The sequence below is a fragment of the Cetorhinus maximus genome, unplaced genomic scaffold (genome assembly GCF_964194155.1).
Source record: "Cetorhinus maximus unplaced genomic scaffold, sCetMax3.hap1.1 HAP1_SCAFFOLD_419, whole genome shotgun sequence".
Taxonomy (NCBI): domain Eukaryota; kingdom Metazoa; phylum Chordata; class Chondrichthyes; order Lamniformes; family Cetorhinidae; genus Cetorhinus; species Cetorhinus maximus.
This window is the reverse complement of record NW_027596365.1, coordinates 143,803-167,274: the sequence shown is the minus strand read 5'-3', so window position 1 is coordinate 167,274 and position 23,472 is coordinate 143,803. Positions and strand designations below refer to the sequence as shown.

The 23,472-nt window shown below is 44.7% G+C and overlaps 1 protein-coding gene across 1 annotated transcript; it reads right to left on the bottom strand.

Annotated features, from left to right (window-relative positions):
- Positions 1-14,559: 14,559 nt before the first annotated feature.
- On the bottom strand, positions 14,560-16,128 carry LOC144673654 (uncharacterized). The gene has a single exon (XM_078535382.1). It carries the CDS (start codon positions 16,076-16,078, stop codon positions 14,654-14,656), a length of 1,425 nt encoding a protein of 474 aa, XP_078391508.1. The 5' UTR covers positions 16,079-16,128; the 3' UTR covers positions 14,560-14,653.
- Positions 16,129-23,472: the final 7,344 nt, after the last annotated feature.

The window sequence follows — 23,472 nt, the reverse complement described above, 5'->3', positions numbered from 1 at the left end:
TATACCGGTCCCTTCCTGTTACTGTGGGTAGTGAGCCTGTATAATCAATCTGCAATGTTTCCCATGGAACGTCATTCAGATGTGACATGTCCGTTCACAAGTCCGGGTTAATTTGGTCACAGATTCAGGTAGTGATGGACATCCTGGTGCATCCTGTGTTGTCAATAGTAATTATGCAACATATCGAGGACTGGAAAAAGAGGAACATGTCCCAAATTTGATCCATGAACAAAAATAATTCTTTTCTGAGGCATCAAAGTGTGACCCAAGTCAAATTAGAGTCACACTTGTTGGATGAGTGAGTTCTTGCTGAGAAAGGATGAGGGAAAGTCTTTGCTATGGTGTACGGCCTCTTTGGCCACAGTCACATCAGGGTCATGGTCCTGACAAGTTTTTAAATCACGTTTAACTGGAGTCTGTCGTACCAGTACCAGTGTTCTGGGTGGATCCCATGGAATTCCCTCTGGAGTAACTTTCCTGGTGAGTCAGTCTGCCTGGTTATTACATCACCCTCTTCACTAACTCTTGCTGCTGATGTACATTCACATTACAAATAGAAAATTGTTCCCGTCACTTACCAGCAATATACCAAATCATTCGGCATTTGGAGTGGAGGGTGAGTGGTTTCCTTTCTGTTGTGGAGAAGTTGTGTTTTTTTTTGCCAGAGAGGTAGGTTTTCCCTGAGGGAGTTACAACCAATGGATAGTTTTTGAATAGTTGGAGTTTCCATCAGTGACAGTTTGAAGGGCTGTGATCACAATAAGCTCAGATTTCTGGGTTAAATATTATGTTGAGTATTTAATAAGGATATTACAGCTGTCATGAGGGACATAAGATGCAGCACCAGTCTGATACAGTCCTTGTTCATAAAGTTGAGATCCATCTACATGAACACCAGTGAAATTGGACAGTGGTGTGGCCCTAATATGTCCAATGGACACGGCCTCTTTCACTGGACAAGTATGTGGGGTTCTTTCAAACTGCAACATCCCAGCTAATTGGCATTTGTGAGGTTACAACATATTAATATCCTTGATTCGTAACTCCATAATTCATCTACTCTATCACATCAGGGATGTTCCCTTCACTTGGCCCTTTATGAATAATGTCACTGTGGTATGTGGGGTGTGCAGAATTATCGAATTAAACTCGACCAAGTACTCTGTACTTAACTAACCAGTGAACCCTTAAATAAAAGCGATATACTGCGGATGCTGGAGATCTGAAATAAAAATCGGAAGGTGTTGGAAAAACTCAGCAGGTCTAACAGCATCTGTGGAGAGAGAAGCAGATTTAATGTTTCGACTGCAATGTGACTCTTCTTCAGAACTGAAGAGATGGAGAAATAGGATGGGTTTTCTGGCATTGAAAAGTGGGGAAGGTCAGGTACAACAAAGAGAAGGTCAGGAGGACGGGAGAGATTAAACAAAGATGTGATTGAACAAAAGGCAAAGGGAGTGGTCATGTTTGTAGTATAAAAAAAACAAAGCACGGTAAGTTTTAATGTCAGAGTACAGGAAAAATGGCTGTCCATTTCAGTTTCGAAGAAGGGGAGTAGACGGCAGAGTGGTATTGTTGCTAAACTAGTAATCCAGAGACCCAGGGCAATGCGCTGGATAATACCACCACATTGCGAATAAAAATCTGGAATTAAAAGTCGAATGATGACTACCCATCTGGTTCACAAATGTCCTTTAGTGAAATGGTAACTACATGTGACAGCAATGTGGTTAACTCTAAATGCCCTCTGAGCTAGGGCAACTGGGGATAGGACACCTACATCCCATGATTGAATAAAATAAAGAATCATATTGGAATCAAAACACTAACACTGTTCCTCTCTCCAGAGGAGTTGCCAGACCTGCTGAGTTTTTGTGGTACTTGCGGTTTTATTTCAGCTCAAAACACTGGTCAATCAATCTTCCCAGAGTCTGGGAGATCATTTCCCATTCACCTGCTGCATTACTACAGCAGATATGCATCGTTTTGACAGTACCAGCCGGGCTGTGGAATGACTTGGATAGATCGTCCAAAAAGTCAGCACAGGCATGATGGGCTGAATAGTTTCCATCTGTGCTGTATCATTATATCAAAGAGTGAATATTCAGTAACATAAGATAGAGAGAGAAAGAGAGGAACCAGTGACTGTGGGATTGAACCCAGCCAGGATCAGCACCTGCATAGGAGGAGAGAGAGGGGAACCATTGGAAAAAGCTTTAAAAACTCAGTGTATTCCGAATGGAGCAAAGATTTAAATCACGTTGGGAGATGGAACCTAGCAGCACACAAATTCACAAACATTTACGTGTCTTTTTTTTAAATTAGTTTATCCCAATTGGTTAACAGAACGATTTTCTATTTTGTTATTCGGGTGTCAATGGCGCTGCTGTTACCCAACATTCCGTGCGGACGTGAATGTGCTCTAGTCACTGTACAGGAGCCCAGTGCGCAGGCGCCGTGCTGATCTGTTTGGAGCATGCGCAGCGTCACTTTGATCGGAGCCCTGAGAGTGCGGGACAGGCTTTTGGAAATGGGTGAGAGCGGGCGGGGCGGAGGGAGGAATGGAGCCGGGAGGTGAGGGTGGGGAGGGAAAGGAGGCTTCATAAACACCCGATGTAGGCCGCAAGCCCAGAATCAGACTGTGCAGGAATGGGAATGGCGTTTGCAGCTCCGGGGAACAGACCCTGGTTAAAAACAAAAAAACTGCGGATGCTGGAAATGCAAAACCGAAACAGAAACAGAAACACCTGCAAAAACTCAGCAGGTCCAGCAGCATCGGCGGAGAAGAGGATGTTCTGTTGAAGGGTCATGAGGACTCGAAACGTCAACTTTGTTCTTCTCCGCCGATGCTGCCGGACCTGCTGAGTTTTTCCAGGTGTTTCTGTTTCTGTTTTTGTTAACAGACCCTGGTTAACGGCCGCCATCTTCCGAGGGGCAATTTGCTGCAGGGCGCATGCGCGGCCTTCCCAAGCACCAGAATAGGAACATCAGGAGACCATTCAGCCCATCGAGCCTGTTCTGCCATTCAATAAGGTCATAGCTGGTCTGCTTGTGGCCTTAACTCTACTCTCCTGTCTGCGCCCCCCCCCCCCCCCCCACCATCCCCAACATAACGCTTGTGTCCCTTGTAGATCAAAAATCTGCTAAACTCAACCTTGAATATATTCAATGACCCAGACTCCACTGCTCTCTGGAGAAATGAGTTCCACAGACTCATGACCCTCTGAGATAAGAAATTTCCCCTCCTCTGTGTAAAATGAGAGACCCCCTTATTTGTAAACTGTGCCCCCCCCCGTTCTAGATTCCCCCATGAGAGGAAACACCCTCTCAGCATCCGTCAAGAGCCCTCAGAATCTAACATGTTTCAATAAGATCACATCTCATTCTTATAAATTCCAATGAGTATAGTCCCAACCTGCTCAACCTTTCCTCATAAGACAACCCCCCTCATTCCAGGAATTGGCCTAGTAAACCTTCTCTGACCTGCTTCCAATGGAAGTTCTCACTGCTCAAGTAATCCTAGGTCAGGAGGAGGGAATGTTGTGAATTTCTATCCTGGACAAACAGTGATGGATTTTGGAAACTCCTTTTACAGAGGGTTAGAAGGGGAGGATCAACACACAGGAAACTCAAACCAAGATAAATGTTTGTCTCTTCTGAATTTCAAACCTGGACTGACACATATGACTTTTGTAATATCCTTTTACAGGTGCTTTCACTACTTGTAATATCTTTCCAGCTGCAGGCTCTAGCAGGAGATTTTAAATTTGAAAACAGTGAAATTGTTTCAGAGGTGAGTATTATTGAACATTCATCTACAATTTAGAGCTTTTAGTGCTGTGCTCTGGTTTCCATAGCTTTGGGGCTGGTGTGGCTTCTTTACTGTGGATCTGAATCTATGTCCATCCATTGCTCTGTTTCACCTCTGCCTCCCTGATCACCTCTCTTCCATTGTCTAACCGGATTGTCGAACAATGGGTGTATTTTAACCATGTTTGGTATTTCCCTGTTATTTCTGCCAGCTGTGTCTAAATGAGGTGTCCCCTGCTGCCTGTCTCCCGTCTATACACCGCTGATTTACCAGCTTTATCTTCCCGTGATCAGGAATTGTTTTTCCTGCACTAGAGATCATTCTCTTCTGCTTCTGAGCTTAGATTGACCATAAAATTCTGCTGAATTTTTATTCCCTGTAATTGATTCTGCACATCCTGAAATGTTAACTCTCATTCTTTTTCTACAGTTACTGTCTGACCTGGAGCATTTCCAGCATTTGCTCTTTTTCTTTCAGATTTACAGCAAACGCAGTATTTTGCATTTGTTTTATTGCAGCTGTTGCTCACAGAACTGAGTCTAGAAACAGAGATGGACCATTTAATAACTGATTTGTAATGGGCTGCGTGTTGGTTGCAGAAGTTGGTCCCTGGCCTCCAGTGTTGGTCCTTTTTCATTGAATCTGAGGATCATTGAGTGATTGCAATTCAGAAGGTGACATTTCACCGTCATGCTCGTGCTGGCTCTCCAGAACAGCAAATCAGCTGGTCCCACTCCCCTGTCCTTTCCTCATAGCCCAGCAATTTATCCAATTCCCTTTTGGAAGCCTTTGTTGCATCAGTTTGAGCTGGAGTGGAGATGGAGGAGAAGCTGCTGGGTTTAACCCTGAGGACTATGGAACCCAGTCAGGCCCAGAAATTTCCAATGTGAAATTGTCAAGGGAGGTAGATTCTAGGGGGGATCAGGTTGCTAAACGGACACTGTCCAGACAATGTAAAAGAATATTGTTTCAAGAACAATTATTTTTGTAGGTGTTTTTAATGTATTTTACATATCCATATTTACATACAAGTTTTTAAAATTTATTCTTGGGATTTGGGTGTCATTAACAAGACCTGTAGCATATATTGCCAATCCCCAGTTACCTGTGGAGAAGATGATGTTTGACCTTCTTGAACAGCTGCAGTCCATGTGGTGAAGGTGCTCCCACAATGCTGTTAGATAAGGAATTACAGGATTTTCACCCAGTGATGATGTCAGAACAGTGATATATGTCCAAGTCAATGACACTTAATTTGTTTTTATATAACGCCTTAATGTAATAAAACGTTCCAAAGCATTTCTGAGGAATGTTACAAAACAACATTTGACAATGAGCCACATAAGGAGATATTAGGGCAGGTGACCAAAAGGTTGGGCAAAGGCGTAGGTTTTAAGGAATATCTTGAGGAGGAAAGTGAGGTAGAGAGCTTCAGGGATGATATTCCACAGTTTATGGCCTTGGGAAACTGAAGGTGCAGCCAATTAATAGTGGAACAGTTAAAATCAGGAATGCTGAGGAATTAGATGAGCACAAAGATCTCAGAGGGTTGTGAGGCTGGAGGAGATTACAGAGGTAGGGCGGGGCCATGGATATAATTGAAAATAAGGATGGGAAGTTTAAAATTTAGATGCTTCTTGAACAGAAACCTTTGTATGTCAGCGAGCACAGGGGTGATGGGTGAACAAGACTTGGTGTGAGTAAGCACACGGGCAGCAGAGTTTTGGATGACCTCCGGATGGAGGGAGGTGGTTTAATATGGGAGGCCGGCTGGGAGTGTGTTAGGATTGTTAAGTCTAGAGGTAACAAAGGAATAATGAGGGTTTCAGCAGCAGATGAGCAGAGTCGGGTGATGTTACTGAGGTGGAAGTAGGCGATCTTGGTGATGATGGGGATATCTGGCCATAAACTCTTCTTGGAGTCAAATATTATTCTGACGTTGTGAAGAGTCTGCTCCAACCTCACCCAGTTGCCAGGGAGAGGGATGGAGTCGGTGGCCAGGGAGTGGAGTTTGTTGTGGGACTGAAGACAATGGCTTCAGTCTTCTCAATATTTAAATGAAGGAAATTTGTGCTCATCCAGTTCTGGATGTCAGACAAGTCAGGACAGTGTGTGACTTGGAGGTGATACTGTTCCCAGAGACCTGCTATCCTGATCCTTCTCGGTGGTAGAGTGTCAGGATTTGGGAGATTATGTCAAAGTTCTGGTTGAGTTGAAGATATATAAAATCCCTCTTCCTTGCCTCATCCCCCCCACTTCTCCCACATCCCCACCTCTCTCTGTCCCCTCCCATAGAGAACAGATTGTTGTGTAGGCCCAGAAAGGTTCCCTTCCCTGAAGGACATGAGTGAACCAGTTGGGTTTTTATGACAGTCCAGCAGCTTTCACATTCACTTTTTCCTAGTCCTGGCCTCACAAATTAACAGATTCATTCAGCTCAATTTCACAACCTGCCTTTGTGTTTTTGTGGGTTCTCTCTCACTCCCTTTTTTCTGTTTTAAATCAATTTCACAGGGTATTAGAAGGGGAGGATTCACTGTCGGGAAACTCAATCATCACACCAGGATCTGATGAAGTTGCCTAATTTATCATAACCTGAATACCATCGGATTTTGATCATGGAAGGAAAAAGCACCGTTCACAGTGGAGAGAAACCGTACACGTGTTCTGTCTGTGGACGAGGCTTCAGTCGATCATTTGACCTGTTGAAACACAAGTGCAGCCACACTGGGGAGAAACCGTGGAAACGTGGGGAGTGTGAGGAGGGATTCAGATTCCCGTCTGAGCTGGAAACTCATCAACACAGTCACACTGGGGAGAAGCCATTCACCTGCTCCGTGTGTGCCAAAGGATTCCGTTGGTCATCCCACCTCCTGAGACACCAGCGAATTCACACTGGGGAGAAACCTTTTAATTGTCCAGAGTGTGGGAAATGCTTTAAAAGTTCCAGTGAACTGATGCTCCATCAACGTGTTCACACTGACGAGAGACCGTTCAGGTGCTCTCATTGCGAGACGGGGTTCAGACAATCATCTCAGCTCACTGTACACCAGCGGATTCACACTGGGGAGAGGCCATTTACTTGCACTGAATGTGGGAAGGTATTCACTCGGTTAACCAACCTCCTGATACACGAGCGAGTTCACACTGGAGAGAGACCATTCACCTGCCCCGAGTGTGGGAAGGGTTTCACTACCTCATCCAACCTGCTGATACATCAGCGCATTCACACTGGAGAGAGGCCATTCACCTGCACTGAGTGTGGGAAAGGATTCATTCAGTCATCCAAACTGCTGATACATCAGCGCACTCACACTGGGGAGAGGCCATTCACCTGTTCTGTGTGTGGGAAGGGATTCACTACCTTAACCAACCTGCTGACACACCAGCGAGTTCACACTGGGTCGAGGCCATTCACCTGCTGAGTGCGGGCAGGGATTCACTATCTCATCCCACCTGCTGATACACCAGAGAGTTCACACTGAGGAGAAGCCATTTCACCTGCTTTGTGTGTAATAAGAGATTTGCTCGCTCATCTCACCTGGTGAGACACCAGCGAGTTCATGAATAACTACAGTGATGGATTTTGCTGTTAATCACATCCAGGACTGAACCATGTTCAATGGGGTATTTTTCTGCTGATGTTAATAAACTCCAGTCCAGTTATTGTGGTTAATATTGTGGATAAAAGTCAAATAAATCAGCTTTGTGTTAAACCTACAGTATGTCAAGCCTTTTTAATATCTCTAACACAAGTTAGTTCCTTTTGAAGTGCTCTCCCTCTCCCCTGTCTCCTCCATCCTCACCCCCAACAACAAGTGTGAGCATCTCATGGAGCTTCTTTGTCACTAAGATTGAGACAATCCGATCAGCTGCCTCTGCTGCTTCCCTCTCTTCCACTACCCCACTGGGATTTCCTCCTTGTCCGCCTCTTTCTCCATCCAGCCTCCATACACACCAGCAAGTTCATACCCCAGAGAGAGGCTTTAAATGCTTAGATCAAGGTTTAAAAACCTACATTCACTGATGATGCTCCAGAACATTCACTCTGGTTCGGCTCCATTCATCTGCTCTCACTACGGGAAGAGGTTCAGGCGATTGTCCATCCTGCAGCAACACCAGCGAGTTCACACCAGGAAGAGGTCATTCACCTGCTCCATGTGGGGAAGGATTCCCTCATTCATTCAACCTGTTGACAAACCAGTGAGTTCACACTGGGACGATCTTTTCAATCTCTGGATTGTAGGAAGTGCTATGGAAATCCTGTGGAGCTCACGTACCAACAACGTGTTCACACTGACAAGATCATTCAGGTGCTCTCACTGGGACCGGGTACTGTTGATCATGTGAACTCAAGTGTCCAGCAGCGCACTCGCACTGGGGCGACACCGTTCACCTATTCCATGTGTGGGAAGAGATTCACTCAGTCATCCCACCTTAAAACACATAAACTTGTTCACACTGATAAGAAACCTTTTCTAAATTGTGTGAACAGAGATTTAATAGCAAAATGGACCTGCTGACACACAAACACATTCACACTGGTGACAGGCGGTTCACCTGCTCCATGCGTGGGAAGAGATTCACTCGGTCATCTCACCTACTGACACCAGTCAGTTTACAAGTGACTGCAGGGGTTGGATTCTGCTGTTCTTGCAGCTGTTAATCACATCCAGGACTGGACCATGTTCATCCTGAGAGCTGGAGTTTGCTTCTGATGATGTTCATTATCCCTCTAACTGGGCTGGAGTTTAACATTTGGATAAATGTCAAATAAATCAGCTTTGTTTTGAACATATTGTTGTAGATTTTTGTCTTTCCCACCTGAGTGTTTAACATCACCTGGCTGGAGCTCAGAAAGGACAATCTGGGGGAGGGTCATACGGCAGGAACAGAACTTCAGCCTGGACACAGTCCTTCAGGGTCACACTGATAGGGACAAATGGCACTTTTGTCTTTCTCATCTCTTCACTGACACTGAAGAGATTTTGTGTGGGTTAATCCTGAAGTGTGGAAGAAATGTGTGTCAGCTGCTTTTTTCCATGGTTCAGATGGGATAAAAGGCTCCTTTACAATTGTGTTTAGAATCAGGAAGAACAACAGTGAAATAAAGCAAAATACTGTGGATGTCTAAAATAAAAACAGAAAATGCTGGAAAATCTCAGCAGGTCTGGCAGCATCTGTGGAGACAGAAACAGAGTTAATGTTTTGGAACCGAAGAAGAGCCATATTGGGCTTAAAACGTTAACTCTGTTTTTCTCTCTGCAGATGCTGCCAGACCTGCTGAGATTTTGCAGCAATTTCTGTTTTTCAACAGTGAATGCTGGAAATGTGCTGTCAAATCAGAGATTGGTGTAAAACTGTGATGTGTTCTTGTCTTGAAAGAGAAATGGCAGGTTTAAGTTTCCAGCCTGAAAATGACTGTGGTAATTATACGACAGCTACCATTTCAGGACAATGTTAATTTATTTGAAAGACATTTGTTAAAATCTGCATTGAAAGAGCAGATAGTGGAGTTCACAGGAGCCTGTTAACTGCTGGGACAATTATACCACAGACATTTGATCTCCAGATAAAGAAGGATCTGCACCGTGTTTCCAGGAATTCCCTGTTTTATTGATGTGCGTGTGTTAGACACCAGGATAACTATAAATAGACAACTCAGGATATCCATGGTGGTGCAATCCCAACAGTTACTCTGGGATCACTCCCGCTGTGGAACTCCACCACTGACCCTGCTGAAGGTTGTAGGCTCGGGGAGTGGGGCCTCCAGGATTGGACTGTCAGAAAGGTGGGTTTCAGTATCCTGACTAATACATGGTGAAAAACCAAGGAATCCTTACTGAGGAGCTGTCTGGGGTTTTACCTGTCAGTGTAGGTCTAGGGGTGAATGATTCCCGACTCCCTGAACTGTCTGACATTGAACCCAGTTTAGAACAAGATGGATTCAGTGTCCAGGAGAATAGGGACAAATATCACCCACAATTGAGGGAGACACAAGCAGCTGTTGGAGAAGTGAAGCAATCTTTGGAAAGGAAGGTGGTGAACCAATATAGGAATAATAGTGACAACTTTTCCAGCTCCATCAGGAGTGAGAAGATAGTTAAAGATGGTTTTGAAAGTCAGCTCAGGACAGATTGAAACAGATTGCCAGGATATAACAGAGCTGTTAAATGACTATTTCACATCAGTCTGCACTCCTGTGGATGATGTTCAGATTCCAGCTGTGGGATGTGCTGTTGACAGTAACATCATCAATATTAAAGTAGAAAGTGATTGTCATCCTGGATAAAATAGGAAATCTCAAACTAGATGGTGCTCCAGGTCCAGATGATACCCACCCAAGGCAGCTTAAAGAGATGGGATGGCTGCTCTTTGAGCCCCTTGGCCGAATCTTCAACAGCTCAACAGAGTTGGGGATTGTTCCCTGAGATTGGAAGGCAGCTCACTTAGTTCCCACTTTCTGAATTGGAGACAAAGCAGAGCCAGGCCCATCAGTGTGATGTCGATCACAGGGAAGATGCTTGAAGGGATCCTAAGAGATGCTGTTTCTGATCACTGGGGAAGAGAAGGAGCCATTAGAGATCCTCAACACGGCTTCTGGAAAATGAGGTCGCAATTTACAAACCTGTTTGTGTTTTGTGGAGAAGTTGTTGTGTTTGTGGATGAGGAGAATCAGGTTGACATTGTCTATCTCTGGGTGTAATCCAACAACAACACCTTGTATTTACACAGAGGGTTGTGGAGCTGGAGGAAGTTACAGAGTCTCAGGAGTGTCAAACTCATTTTCCATGGTGGCTCTGATCTGATATCCTGGCACTGGGTGAGGGTCACATTCAGCAGAAGTTATTAAAATGGAACTATATACAGATAAACTACATCAGTATTTTCTGACATTTCCATTTATTTACTGCTCCTGCTGCTCCCAACATCTGACACCTCTTAGCTTCAACCATCACATCAACACTTGGAGCAAATGACTGGGCTGAGGCCTGTCTCGGATAAAAACACGAGGACCACTTGTCATCACAGAAATTTACAGCACAGAGGAGGCCATTGAGCCCATCATGCATGTGCTGGCCGAAAATTAGTTATCCAGTCTAATCCCACTTTCCAGCTCTTGTAGCCCTGGAGGTTACAGCACCTCCAGCTGTATATTGGAGTGTTTCTTAAATGTGATGAGAGTTTCTGCCTCTACCACCCTTTCAGACAGTGAGTTCCAGATCCCCAACCACCCTCTGGGTGAAAACATTACTCAACTCCTCTCTAATCCTCCATCAATTAGTTTAAATATTTGCCCCTTGGTTATTGATCTCTCTGTTAATGAAATAGGTCCTGTCCGCTCTATCTGGGCCCCTCATAATTTTATATATCTCAATTAAATCTCCCCTCAGCCACCTCTGTTCCACAGAAAACAATCCCAGTCTATCAGATCTTTCCTCACAGTTAAAGTTCCCCAATCTGGGCAACATCCAGATAAATCTCTTCTGTACCCTCTCCAGTGCAATCACATCCTTCCTGTAATGTGGTGACCTGTACTCAGTACTCTAGCTGTGGTCGAACTAGTGTTCTTTATGGTTCTAGAATAACTACGCTCTCACCTTCCGTTGACTTCAATGTAATAGAAACTGACAGTTGGAACCTGTCAACATTTGAAAGATATTTACAAATGATTCAAGGGTTTCTTACAGATGGGATCTTTCTCTGTTCTGTCCACTTGAGGTGTTAGATAAGACGTTCTCCTGGGAATATCGAGCTGGAATATTGGGCCGTGATGTGTTTCCTTGTTCATCTTGTTGACTCTAACTGTTGAATCTTGTGATTTCTTGTGATAATCAAACTCACAACAATAGATTGTCTTTTCCTGACTTTATTAACAACACTGCAATCATACAGACAGAGTATCGTTCCCTGATCCGGGGAACACGGGTAATGTTGGGGTAGATGCCTCGTTGTTCGAGTATGTCCAAGCTGTCAATGATTGCATCGTTTTCTGTGGCTCCTCTCATGACTGAAGAGTCTGATGTGGGATTGCCATGGACTGGCAGTTCATGTTGTCGTTGTTGGTACCGGGGGAACTTCTGCAGCTGCTCCACCACTGGTCTTCCTCTGGGCACATCGGATGTTGTGAGTCTGGAGTAGATGGTCCTTGAAACATGCTGAACCAAATTTCAGTGTTTGCCTCCACATGGGCCGGTCGGCTGCAATGTTTTCCCCAGAGAGGTGGTCTGCAATGCACAAGTTTGTAAGGCTCTTTTTTGAGGGTGTCCTTGTACTCTTTGTACTGACCACCTTGATGTTGTTTACCCTGAGACAGTTCCCCATTGACGATCTGCTTGGGGATTCTGTCATCGTCCATGTGGGGGATATGGCCTGGCCATCCAAGTGGAATTTTCTGGAGGGTGGTCTCTGTGCTGTTGAGTCCAGCACGATGGAGACCTCGTTGTTTTGTGATTTTGTCCTGCCATCGAATCCTCGTGATGGACCTCAGGTGCCTTTGGTGGAAGCGTTCCAGAGCTTTGACGTGGCTCTGATAGCAGACCCAGGATTCTGCTCCATACAGCAGGGTGGTAAGGACAATGGCCTGGGAGAGTCTGAGTTTAGTCTTCAGGTTAATGCCATGCTGCTTCCAGACACAAACAGAAATAATACAGTGGATTCAGAGCTCGATTACATAGGATTACAGAGGATATAAGGCACAGAAATAGGCCATTCAGCCTAACCAGTCCATGCTGGTGTTTATGATCCACTCGAGCCTCCTCCCATCTTTCCTCATCTAAATCTATCACTGTAACCCTCTACTCCCTTCTCCCTCTTGTGCTTATCTCGTTTCCCCTTAAATACATCCATACTATACACTTCACCCACTCCCTGTGATAGTGAGTTCCACATTCTCACCACTCTCTGGGTTAGGAAGTTTCTTCTGAATTCCCTATTGGATTCTTGGTGACTATCTTATATTGATGGTCTCTCTTCCCCACAAGAGGAAGCATTCTCTCTGTATCCTCTCTATCAAAACCTTTCATCAATTTAAAGGCCTCGATTAGGTCACCTCTCAGTCTCCTTTATCCAAGAGAGAAGAGACCCAGCCTGTCAATCCTTTCCTCATATGTCAACACAAACATTTCTGGTATCATTCTTGTCAAACAGCGCGTCCCTTCGGCTGTTCACAACAGGCAAAGTGCTGACCATAATAAACCAGCCCATGCTTGCAAATCTCAGAACTAAGTGTCCAACATGATAAGCGACTCTGCAATTGGACAGCGCTTACTAAACAAATCTGATTGTGCTAAGAATGACACTGACAAACAATTTAAAATTATCAGTCATGCTCACGGTATAGCTCACTTACACATGCTAGAAACTCATGTATTCACACACAGGGTCCCGTCCTTTGCAAACAGAAAGAGCATGTCCACACACTGCGCTTTCTCAAAAAAACAAAAGCTTAGGGACAGTCATTCCCTGGTTCATTTCCCATGACCAATCAGAGTCGACCTACCTGGTTTGAATTTAAACAAAAGCTTGGCAGTTAACTACTGCCTGGTGCATTTTCCATGGTAACACCTCTACCAATCAGAGTCCTCTTGCCAACCAATCAGCCCCTCCTCTCATGTAGTATAAATCATTGTTCCATTTACAATTGGTATTCTTACAAATCTGTCCTGATGAGTGCAGGATGAAAAACTTCAACAGCATGTCTCTTTTTTCAGAAATGTTCAGCAAAATTTTACCAATAATGATCCTGGGTGTGTTATCCTTCCCTGGATGCCAAGGCTAGGAGAGACATAATAACTTAAGAAATAGGAACTGGAGTAGACCATTCGGCCCCTTGAGCCTGCTCCACCATTCAATAAGATCATGGCTGATCTTATGTTTCAATCCTGATAACCTTTGATTCCCTCACCTAACAAGAATCTATTTACCTGTGCCTTAAAAATATTCAGTGACCCCGCCTCCACCGCCTTCTGAGGCAGAGTTCCAAAGTTGCACAATGCTCTGAGAGAGATAAAATTTTCATTTCTGTCCTAAAAGGGCGACCCTGATTTTAAAACAGTGCCCCCTAGACTCACCCACAAGAGGAAACATCCTTTCGACATCCACCTTGTCAAGGCCGTTCAGGATCTTGTAAACTTCAATCAAATCACCCGTCACTCTTCTAAACTCCAGTGGAAACAAGACCAGTCTGTCCAACCTTTCCTCATAAGACAACCCACTCATTCCAGGTATCAATCTAGTAAACCTCCTTTGAACCGCCTCCAATGTATTTCTATCCTTCCTTAAATAAGGAGACTAAAACTGTATACAGTATTCGAGGTGCGATCTCACCAATGTCCTGTATAACTCAAGCGTGAAATCCTTACATTTATGTTCAATCCCTCTCATAATAAAGGATTGCATTCCATTAGCCTTCTTAATTACTTGCTGTTCCTGCTTAATAACTTTTTGTGACTCATGTACTAGAATACCTAAATCCCTCTGCACCTCAGAATTATGCAGCCGTTCTCCATTTAAGTAATACTCTGCTTTTTCATTCTCCCTGCCAAAGTGAACTTCACATTTTCCCACATTAAACTCCATTTGCCAGGTCTTTGTCCACTCACTCAACCTACCTATATCCATCTGCAACCTCCTCATGCCCTCTTCACAACATACTTTCCTATCTATCTTTGTGTCCTCTGCAAATTTAGCCACCATGTCTTCACTCCCCTCATCTCAGTCATTGATGTAAATCGTAAAAAGTTGAGACACTCTGGGAGGTACGGGGAGCTGGGACTTGTCCATGAGAGTAACTGAAGGTATGAAAACTGAAATAATCTAGAGTTAGAAAGGAGAAAAGGTTCAGTTCTGGATGTGATTCTCAGCATCAACAACTGAATCCAACTTTTCTGGTAACATATGAACTCGCTTATGTCTCAGCAGGTCGGATGACCGAGTAAATCTCTTCTCACACATGGAGCAGGTGAACGGCCTCTCCCCAGTGTGAATTCGTTGGTGTCTCAGCAGGTTGGATGAATTAGTGAATCCCTTCTCACACACAGAACAGGAGAACGGCCTCAACCCCATATGAATGCGGTGGTGTCTCAGCAGGTGGGTTGAACCAGTGAATCCCTTCCCACACAAGGAGCAGGTGAACAGCTTCTCCCTAGTGTGAATGCGCTGATGTCTCACCAGATAAGATGAACAAGTGAATCCCTTCCCACACACTGTGCAGGTGAACGGCCTCTCTCCAGTGTGACTGCGCTGGTGTCTCACCAGATGGGAAGAATGAGCGAATCTCTTCCCACACGTGGAGCAGGTGAACGGCCTCACACCGGTGTGAAATCGCTCATGTACCTCAAGGTAGGACAAACGAGAGAAACTCTTGCCACATACGGAGCAGATGAATGGCCTCTCCCCAGTGTGAACCCACTGATGTGTCCGCAAGTTGGCTGACTGAGTGAATCTCTTCCCACACACGGAGCAGGTGAAAGGTCTCTCTCCAGTATGAACTCGCTTGTGTATCAGAACTTGGTTTGAACGAGTGAATCCCTTGCCACATATGGAGCAGGTGAATGGTCTCTCCCCGGTGTGAATCCGTTGGTGCATAAGAAGGCTGGATGACCGAATGAAACCCTTCCCACACACGGAGCAGATGAATGGTCTCTCCCCAGTGTGACCACGCTTATGTGTCAGAAGGTGGAAAGAATGAATGAATCTTTTTCCACACACAGAGCAGGGGAACGGCCTCTCCCCAGTGTGAATGCACTGGTGCCTCAGCAGATCAATGCTTCTTTTAAAGGTTTTCTCACATTCGGAGCATTTAAAAGGTCTCTCATCGGAGTGAACCAGTTGGTGCTTAGTGTAGCTTGAAAACTGAGTGAATGCCTTCCCACACTGGGAGCAGCAGAATGGCCTGTCCTTGGTGTGAACTCGCTGGTGCTCAGTGAGATGCCCTGACTCACTGAACGACTCCCCACAGAGAGAGCAGCTGAACGGCCTCTCGTGTGTGTGAAGGAGCTGGTGCTCCGCGAGGCAGGAGGACAGCCTGAACCTCTTCCCGCAGTGGGAGCAGCTGAACGGTCTCTCATCAGTGTGAACTCGCTGCTGCTGGACCAGTTCCTCAGAGGTTTCAAAACTTTTCCCAGAGTGAGAGCATTGAAGAGGCTTCTCATCAAAGTGATCGAGTTGGTGTGCCAGCAGGTTGGATGAGCACATGAATTTCTTCCCACACGCAGAGCAGGTGAACAGCCTCTCACTATTTTGAGCTCGCTGTCGTGTCAGCATGTTTACCAGCTGTATCAATCCCTTCACACAGGAGGAGCAGGTGAACAGCCTCTCACCAGTTTCCAGCTGAGGCGGTCGATTAAATCCCTTCAGATGTACAAATCTTCAGATCCCAATGACCCAGCTGACTCTGTCAGACGTGAGGTTTGATTTGATATTCCTGTCTGCAGATCCTCCTCTTCTATTACCCTGTAAAATAAGTTTACAAAGAATTACACTGTGTACATTACACAAACAGGCCATTCGGTTTATCTAGTCTGTACTGGAGTTTCTACTCCACACAAATCTCCTCCCATTCTGCCAACCTAATCTCAGCCTTTCAGCTAATCTTTCTAATCCCTTTTCTCTCATGTTCTCATTTAATTTCTTTTTGAAAGAGTCTCAGGTATTTTTCTCAGCCACTTACTGTAGTAGCGAGTTCCACATTTTAATTACTGCCTGAGGAAAGAAATATCTCCAGTTTTCCTGTTGGATTTATTTGTAACTATTGTGTACACAAGACCTCCAGCATTGGACAGACCAACAAGTGGAAACATTCTGTCCGCATCGACCTGCCCATCCTAATGAGGATTTTAAAGACCTAGATAAAAGCAAAATACTGCGGATGCTGGAAATCTGAAACAAAAACAAAAATTGCTGGAAAAAAACTCAGCAGGTCTGACAGCATCTGTGGAGAGAAAGACAGAGTTAACGTTTCGAGTCCATATGACTCTCGAGTTCTGAAGAAGTCATACGGACTCGAAACGTAAACTCCGCCTTTCTCTCCATTGATGCTGCCGGACCAGCTGAGTTTTTCCAGGTGTTTCTGTTTTTGTATTGGATTTTCAGCATCTGCAGTTTTTTGTTTTTATAGAAATGCACAATATTCTCTCCTCCTGCTGACAGGGACAGGGATGTCTGCGCATGCGTACTGCTGCACATTGACCCCGCTCAAGATGGCGGCCGTTGACTCCGCCATTTTACTGAGAACCGCGGCCCGCAGCTGCTCCCAGGACCGTTCGCTGCGACCGCGGGGCCACTGCAATTTACTCGGGTGTCGAAGCCTCCAGTGGACCTTTATAACATCTCACTGCCCACTCCACCGCCTCCAATCCTCCCCATCTACCGGCTTCATTGACTTGCCTGCACTCGAAAATTGTCAACTCCTTCGACCAGCTCTTGCTGCAGGATGTTAAATTGGAATGTGGAATTTCATCCCTGAAGCTCTCTGCCTCTCTACCTCACTTTCCTCTTCAAGATACTCCTTAAAAGCTACGCCTTTGCCCAAGTTTTTGGTCACCTGCACTAATATTTCCTTATGTGGCTTGTTGTCAAATGTTGTTTTGTAACATTCCTCAGAAATGCTTTGGAACGTTTTATTACATTAAGGTGTTATATAAAAACAAATTAAGTGTCATTGACTTGGACATATATCACTGTTCCGACATCATCACTGGGTGAAAATCGTGTAATTCCTTAACTAACAGCATTGTGGGAGCACCTTCACCACATGGACTGTAGCTGTTCAAGAAGGTCAAACATCATCTTCTCCACTGGGGATTGGCAATATATGCTGCAGGTCTTGTTAATGACACCCAAATCCCAAGAATAAATTTTAAAAACTTGTATGTAAATATGGATATGTAAAATAGATTAAAAACACCTACAAAAATAATTGTTCTTTAAACAATATTCTTTTACATTGTCTGGACAGTGTCCGTTTAGCAACCTGATCTCCCCTAGAATCTACCTCCCTTGACAATTTCACATTGGAAATTGCTGGGCCCGACTGGGTTCCAAAGTCCTCAGGGTTAATCCCAGCAGCTTCTCCTCCATCTCCACTCCAGCTCAAACTGATGCAACAAAGGCTTCCAAAAGGGAATTGGATAAATTGCTGGGCTATGAGGAAAGGGCAGGGGAGTGGGACAAGCTGATTTGCTGTTCTGGAGAGCCAGCACGAGCATGACGGCGAAATGGCACCTTCTGAATTGCAATCACTCAATGATCCTCAGATTCAATGAAAAAGGACCTACACCGGAGGCCAGGGACCAACTTCTGCAACCAACACGCAGCCCATTACAAATCAGTTGTTAAATGGTCCATCTCTGTTTCTAGACTCAGTTCTGTGAGCAACAGCTGCAATAAAACAAATACAAAATACTGTGTTTGCTGTAAATCTGAAAGAAAAAGAGCAAATGCTGGAAATGCTCCAGGTCAGACAGTAACTGTAGAAAAAGAGAGTTAACATTTCAGGATGTGCAGAATCAATTACAGGGAATAAAAATTCAGCAGAATTTTATGGTCAATATAAGCTCAGAAGCAGAAGAGAATGATCTCTAGTGCAGGAAAAACAATTCCTGACCACGGGAAGGTAAAGCTGGTAAATCAGCAGTGGAAAGACGGGAGACGGGCAGCAGGGGACACCTCATTTAGACACAGCTGGCAGAAATAACAGGGAAATACCAAACATGTTTAAAATACACCCATTGTTCGAGGGAGAGGAAGTTAAACAATGGAAGAGAGGTGATCAGGGAGGCAGAGGTGAAACAGAGCAATGGATGGACATAGATTCAGATCCACAGTAAAGAAGCCACACCAGCCCCAAAGCTATGGAAACCAGAGCACAGCACTAAAAGCTCTAAATTGTAGATGAATGTTCAATAATACTCACCTCTGAAACAATTTCACTGTTTTCAAATTTAAAATCTTCTGCCAGAGCCTGCAGCTGGAAAGATATTACAAGCAGTGAAAGCACCTGTAAAAGGATATTACAAAAGTCCAGGTTTGAAATTCAGAAGAGACAAACGTTTATCTTGGTTCGAGTTTCCTGTGTGTTGATCCTCCCCTTCTAACCCTCTGTAAAAGGAGTTTCCAAAATTCATCACTGTTTGTCCAGGATAGAAATTCACAACATTCCCTCCTCCTGACCTAGGATTACTTAAGCAGTGACAATTTCCATTGGAAGCAGGTCAGAGAAGGTTTACTAGGCCAATTCCTGGAGTGAGGGGGGTTGTCTTATGAGGAAAGGTTGAGCAAGTTGGGACTATACTCATTGGAATTTATAAGAATGAGATGTGATCTTATTGAAACATGTTAGATTCTGAGGGCTCTTGACAGATTCTGAGAGGGTGTTTCCTCTCATGGGGGAATCTAGAACAAGGGTAGAAGGCACAGTTTACAAATAAGGGGGTCCCTCATTTTACACAGAGGAGGGGAAATTTCTTATCTCAGAGGGTCATGAGTCTGTGGAATTCATTTATCCAGAGAGCAGTGGAGTCTGGGTCATTGAATATATTCAAGGTTGAGTTAAGCAGATTTTTGATCTACAAGGGACACAAGCGTTATGTTGGGGGTGGTGGGGGTGGGGGGAGGGGGGGAGGGAGGGGGCGCAGACAGGAGAGTAGAGTTAAGGCCACAAGCAGACCAGCTATGACCTTATTGAATGGCAGAACAGGCTCGATGGGCTGAATGGTCTCCTGATCTTATTCCGGCGCTTGGGAAGACCGCGCATGCGCCCTGCAGCAAATTGCCCCTTCGGAAGATGGCGGCCGTTAACCAGGGTCTGTTAACAGAAATAGAAACACCTGGAAAAACTCAGCAGGTCTGGCAGCATCGGCGGAGAAGAACAAAGTTGACGTTTCGAGTCCTCATGACCCTTCAACAGAACATCCTCTTCTCCGCCGATGCTGCCGGACCTGCTGAGTTTTTGCAGGTGTTTCTGTTTCTGTTTCGGTTTTGCATTTCCAGCATCCGCCGTTTTTTTGTTTTTAACCAGGGACTGTTCCCCAGAGCTGCAAACGCCATTCCCATTCCTGCACAGTCTGATTCTGGGCTTGCGGCCTACATCGGGTGTTTATGAAGCCTCCTTTCCCTCCCCTCACCTCCCGGCTAAATTCCTCCCTCACCCATTTCCAAAAGCCTCTCCCGCACTCTCTGGGCTCCGATCAAAGTGACATTGCGCATGCTCCCAACTGATCAGCACGGCGCCTGCGCAATGGGCTCCTGTACAGTGACTAGAGCACATTCACATCCGCACGGAATGTTGGGTAACAGCAGCGCCATTGACACTCGAAATACAAAATAGAAAATCTTTCTGTTAACCAATTGGGATAAATTAATTTTAAATAAAGACACGTAAATGTTTGTGAATTTGTGTGCTGCTAGGTTCCATCTCCCAACGTGATTTAAATCTTTGCTCCATTCGGAATACACTGAGTTTTTAAAGCTTTTTCCAATGGTTCCCCTCTCTCTCCTCCCATGCAGGTGCTGACCCTGGCTGGGTTCAATCCCACAGTCACTGGTTCCTCTCTTTCTCTCTCTATCTTATGTTACTGAATATTCACTCTTTGATATAATGATACAGCACAGGTGGAAACTATTCAGCCCATCATGCCTGTGCTGACTTTTTGGACGATCTATCCAAGTAATTCCACAGCCCGGCTGGTACAGTCAAAATGATGCATATCTGCTGTAGTAATGCAGGAGGTGAATGGGAAAGGATCTCCCAGACTCTGGGAATATTGATTGACCAGTGTTCTGAGCTGAAATAAAACCGCAAGTGCCACAAAAACTCAGCAGGTCTGGCAACTCCTCTGGAGAGAGGAACAGTGTTAGTGTTTTGATTCCAATATGATTCTTTATTTTATTCAATCATGGGATGTAGGTGCCCTTTCCCCAGTTGCCCTAGCTCAGAGGGCATTTAGAGTTAACCACATTGCTGTCACATGTAGTTACCATTTCACTAAATGACATTTGTGAACCAGATGGGTAGTCATCATTCGACTTTTAATTCCAGATTTTTATTCACACTGTGGTGGTATTATCCAGCGCATTGCCCTGGGTCTCTGGATTACTAGTTTAGCAATTACCGCTCTGCCGTCTACTCCCCTCCTTCGAAACTGAAATGGACAGCCATTTTTGCTGTATTCTGACTTTAAAACTTACCGTGCTTTTTATTTTATACTACAAACATGACCACTCCCTTTGCCTTTTGTTCAATCACATCCTTGTTTAATCTCTCCCGTCCTCCTGACCTTCTCTTTTGTTGTACCTGACCCTCCCCACTTTTCAATGCCAGAAAACCCAGCCTATTTCTCCATCTCTTCAGTTCTGAAGAAGAGTCACATTGCAGTCGAAACATTAAATCTGCTTCTCTTTCCACAGATGCTGTTAGACCTGCTGAATTTTTCCAACACCTTCCGATTTTTTTTCAGATCTCCAGCATCCGCAGTATATTGCTTTTATTTAAGGGTTCACTGGTTAGTTAAGTACAGAGTACTTGGTCGAGTTTAATTCGATAATTCTGCACACCCCACATACCACAGTGACATTATTAATAAAGGGCCAAGTGAAGGGAATATCCCTGATGTGATAGAGTAGATGAATTATAGAGTTACGAATCAAGGATATTAATATGCTGTAACCTCACAAATGCCAATTAGCTGGGATGTTGCAGTTTGAAAGAACCCCACATAATTGTCCAATGAAAGAGGCCGTGTCCATTGGACATATTAGGGCCACACCACGGTCCAATTTCACTGGTGTTCATGTGGATGGATCTCAACTTTATGAACAAGGACTGTATCCGACTGGTGCTGCATCTTATGTCCCTCATGACAGCTGTAATATCCTTATTAAATACGCAACATAATATTTAACCCAGAAATCTGAGCTTATTGTGATCACAGCCCTTCAAACTGCCACTGATGGAAACTCCAACTATTCAGAAACTATCCATTGGTTGTAACTCCCTCAGGGAAAACCTTCCTCTCTGGCAAAAAAAAAACACAACTTCTCCACAACAGAAAGGAAACCACTCACCCACCACTCCAAATGCCGAATGATTTGGTATATTGCTGGTAAGTGACGGGAACAATTTTCTATTTGTAATGTGAATGTACATCAGCAGCAAGAGTTAGTGAAGAGGGTGATGGTAATAACCAGGCAGACTGACTCACCAGGAAAGTTACTCCAGAGGGAATTCCATGGGATCCACCCAGAACACTGGCACTGGTACGACAGACTCCAGTTAAACGTGATTTAAAAACTTGTCAGGACCATGACCCTGATGTGACTGTGGCCAAAGAGGCCGTACACCATAGCAAAGACTTTCCCTCATCCTTTCTCAGCAAGGACTCATTCATCCAACAAGGGTGGCTCTAATTTGACTTGGGTCACACTTTGATGCCTCAGAAAAGAATTATTTTTGTTCATGGATCAAATTTGGGACATGTTTCTCTTTTTCCAGTCCTCGATATGTTGCATAATTACTATTGACAACACAGGATGCACCAGGATGTCCATCACTACCTGAACCTGTGACCAAATTAACCCGGACTCGTGAACGGACATGTCTCATCTGAATGACGTTCCGTGGGAAACATTGCAGATTGATTATACAGGCCCACTACCCACAGTAACAGGAAGGGACCGGTATATCCTGGTAGTTATAGTTATGCTTACCTGGTGGATTGAATCTTTCCCTGCCTGTAAAAAATGATGCAGCCACTACAGCTAAAATCTTGTGGGAACAGATCTTTATCAGATGGGACTTTCTGAAAAGGATAGAGAGTGATGTTGTTTCTCATTTCACAGCTGAATTAATGCAGCAGTTCCGTCATCTTGGGGTTGTGGAACAACATTTCCACATCAGCTACCACCGAGCACTTAGAGGGATAGTCGAGGGCTTTACTTCTCTATAAAAACAGTACTGAGAAAAGCTGTCATGAAGGGAGCTGATGATCTGGTCAAGGTCAACTGCCTTGCCTGGTGTGTTAATGACCATTCACTCCCATCCTGTGCACTGCTCCAATTGCAGCCCAATTCAGCTCATGACAGGGCAGAAAATGCAGATTGTGCATCGCCCTGGGATCCCACTCCCCATTGCTACTCGACAGACTCAAGATCTGTTTCTCCAGAACCTCCAACAAACCTCAGCATCCTCCCTCAGTGGGACTACAGGCAGTGGAGAAGATGGTGCTGCCCATCTCAACACCTCCTGAGAGTACAACCCTACCCGTTACATTAACTGTTCAATGGGAGATGAAGTCAGGTTAAAAACCTTGTGAAAAGGGGTCGGGTCGGGTTGCTAATTGGGAAGGTCCATATGATGTTCTAGATAGACTTGTGGGAAACAAATCTTATATTAGCGAAATGGAAATGAAGGATGGAAATGCAATATTTGTGTTATCATGAAGATCCGTGTGAACTGTATATAATGAAAATGTCAGATAACCAGATGGAGAATAAACGCTGTGTTTGATTTTATCCAACAGGGACAAGATGTGGATGGTCATCATGCTCCTGGACTGTGTCCAGGCTGAAGTTCTGTTCCTGCCGTATGATCCTCCCCAAGATTGTCCTTTCTGAGCTCCAGCCAAGTGATGTTAAACACTCAGGTGGGAAAGAAAGAAATC

What these genes read in the sequence shown, in the direction of transcription:
- LOC144673654 (XM_078535382.1), bottom strand. Translation starts at nt 16,078, where the DNA reads ATGCTGACACGACAGCGAGCTCAAAATAGTGAGAGGCTGTTCACCTGC.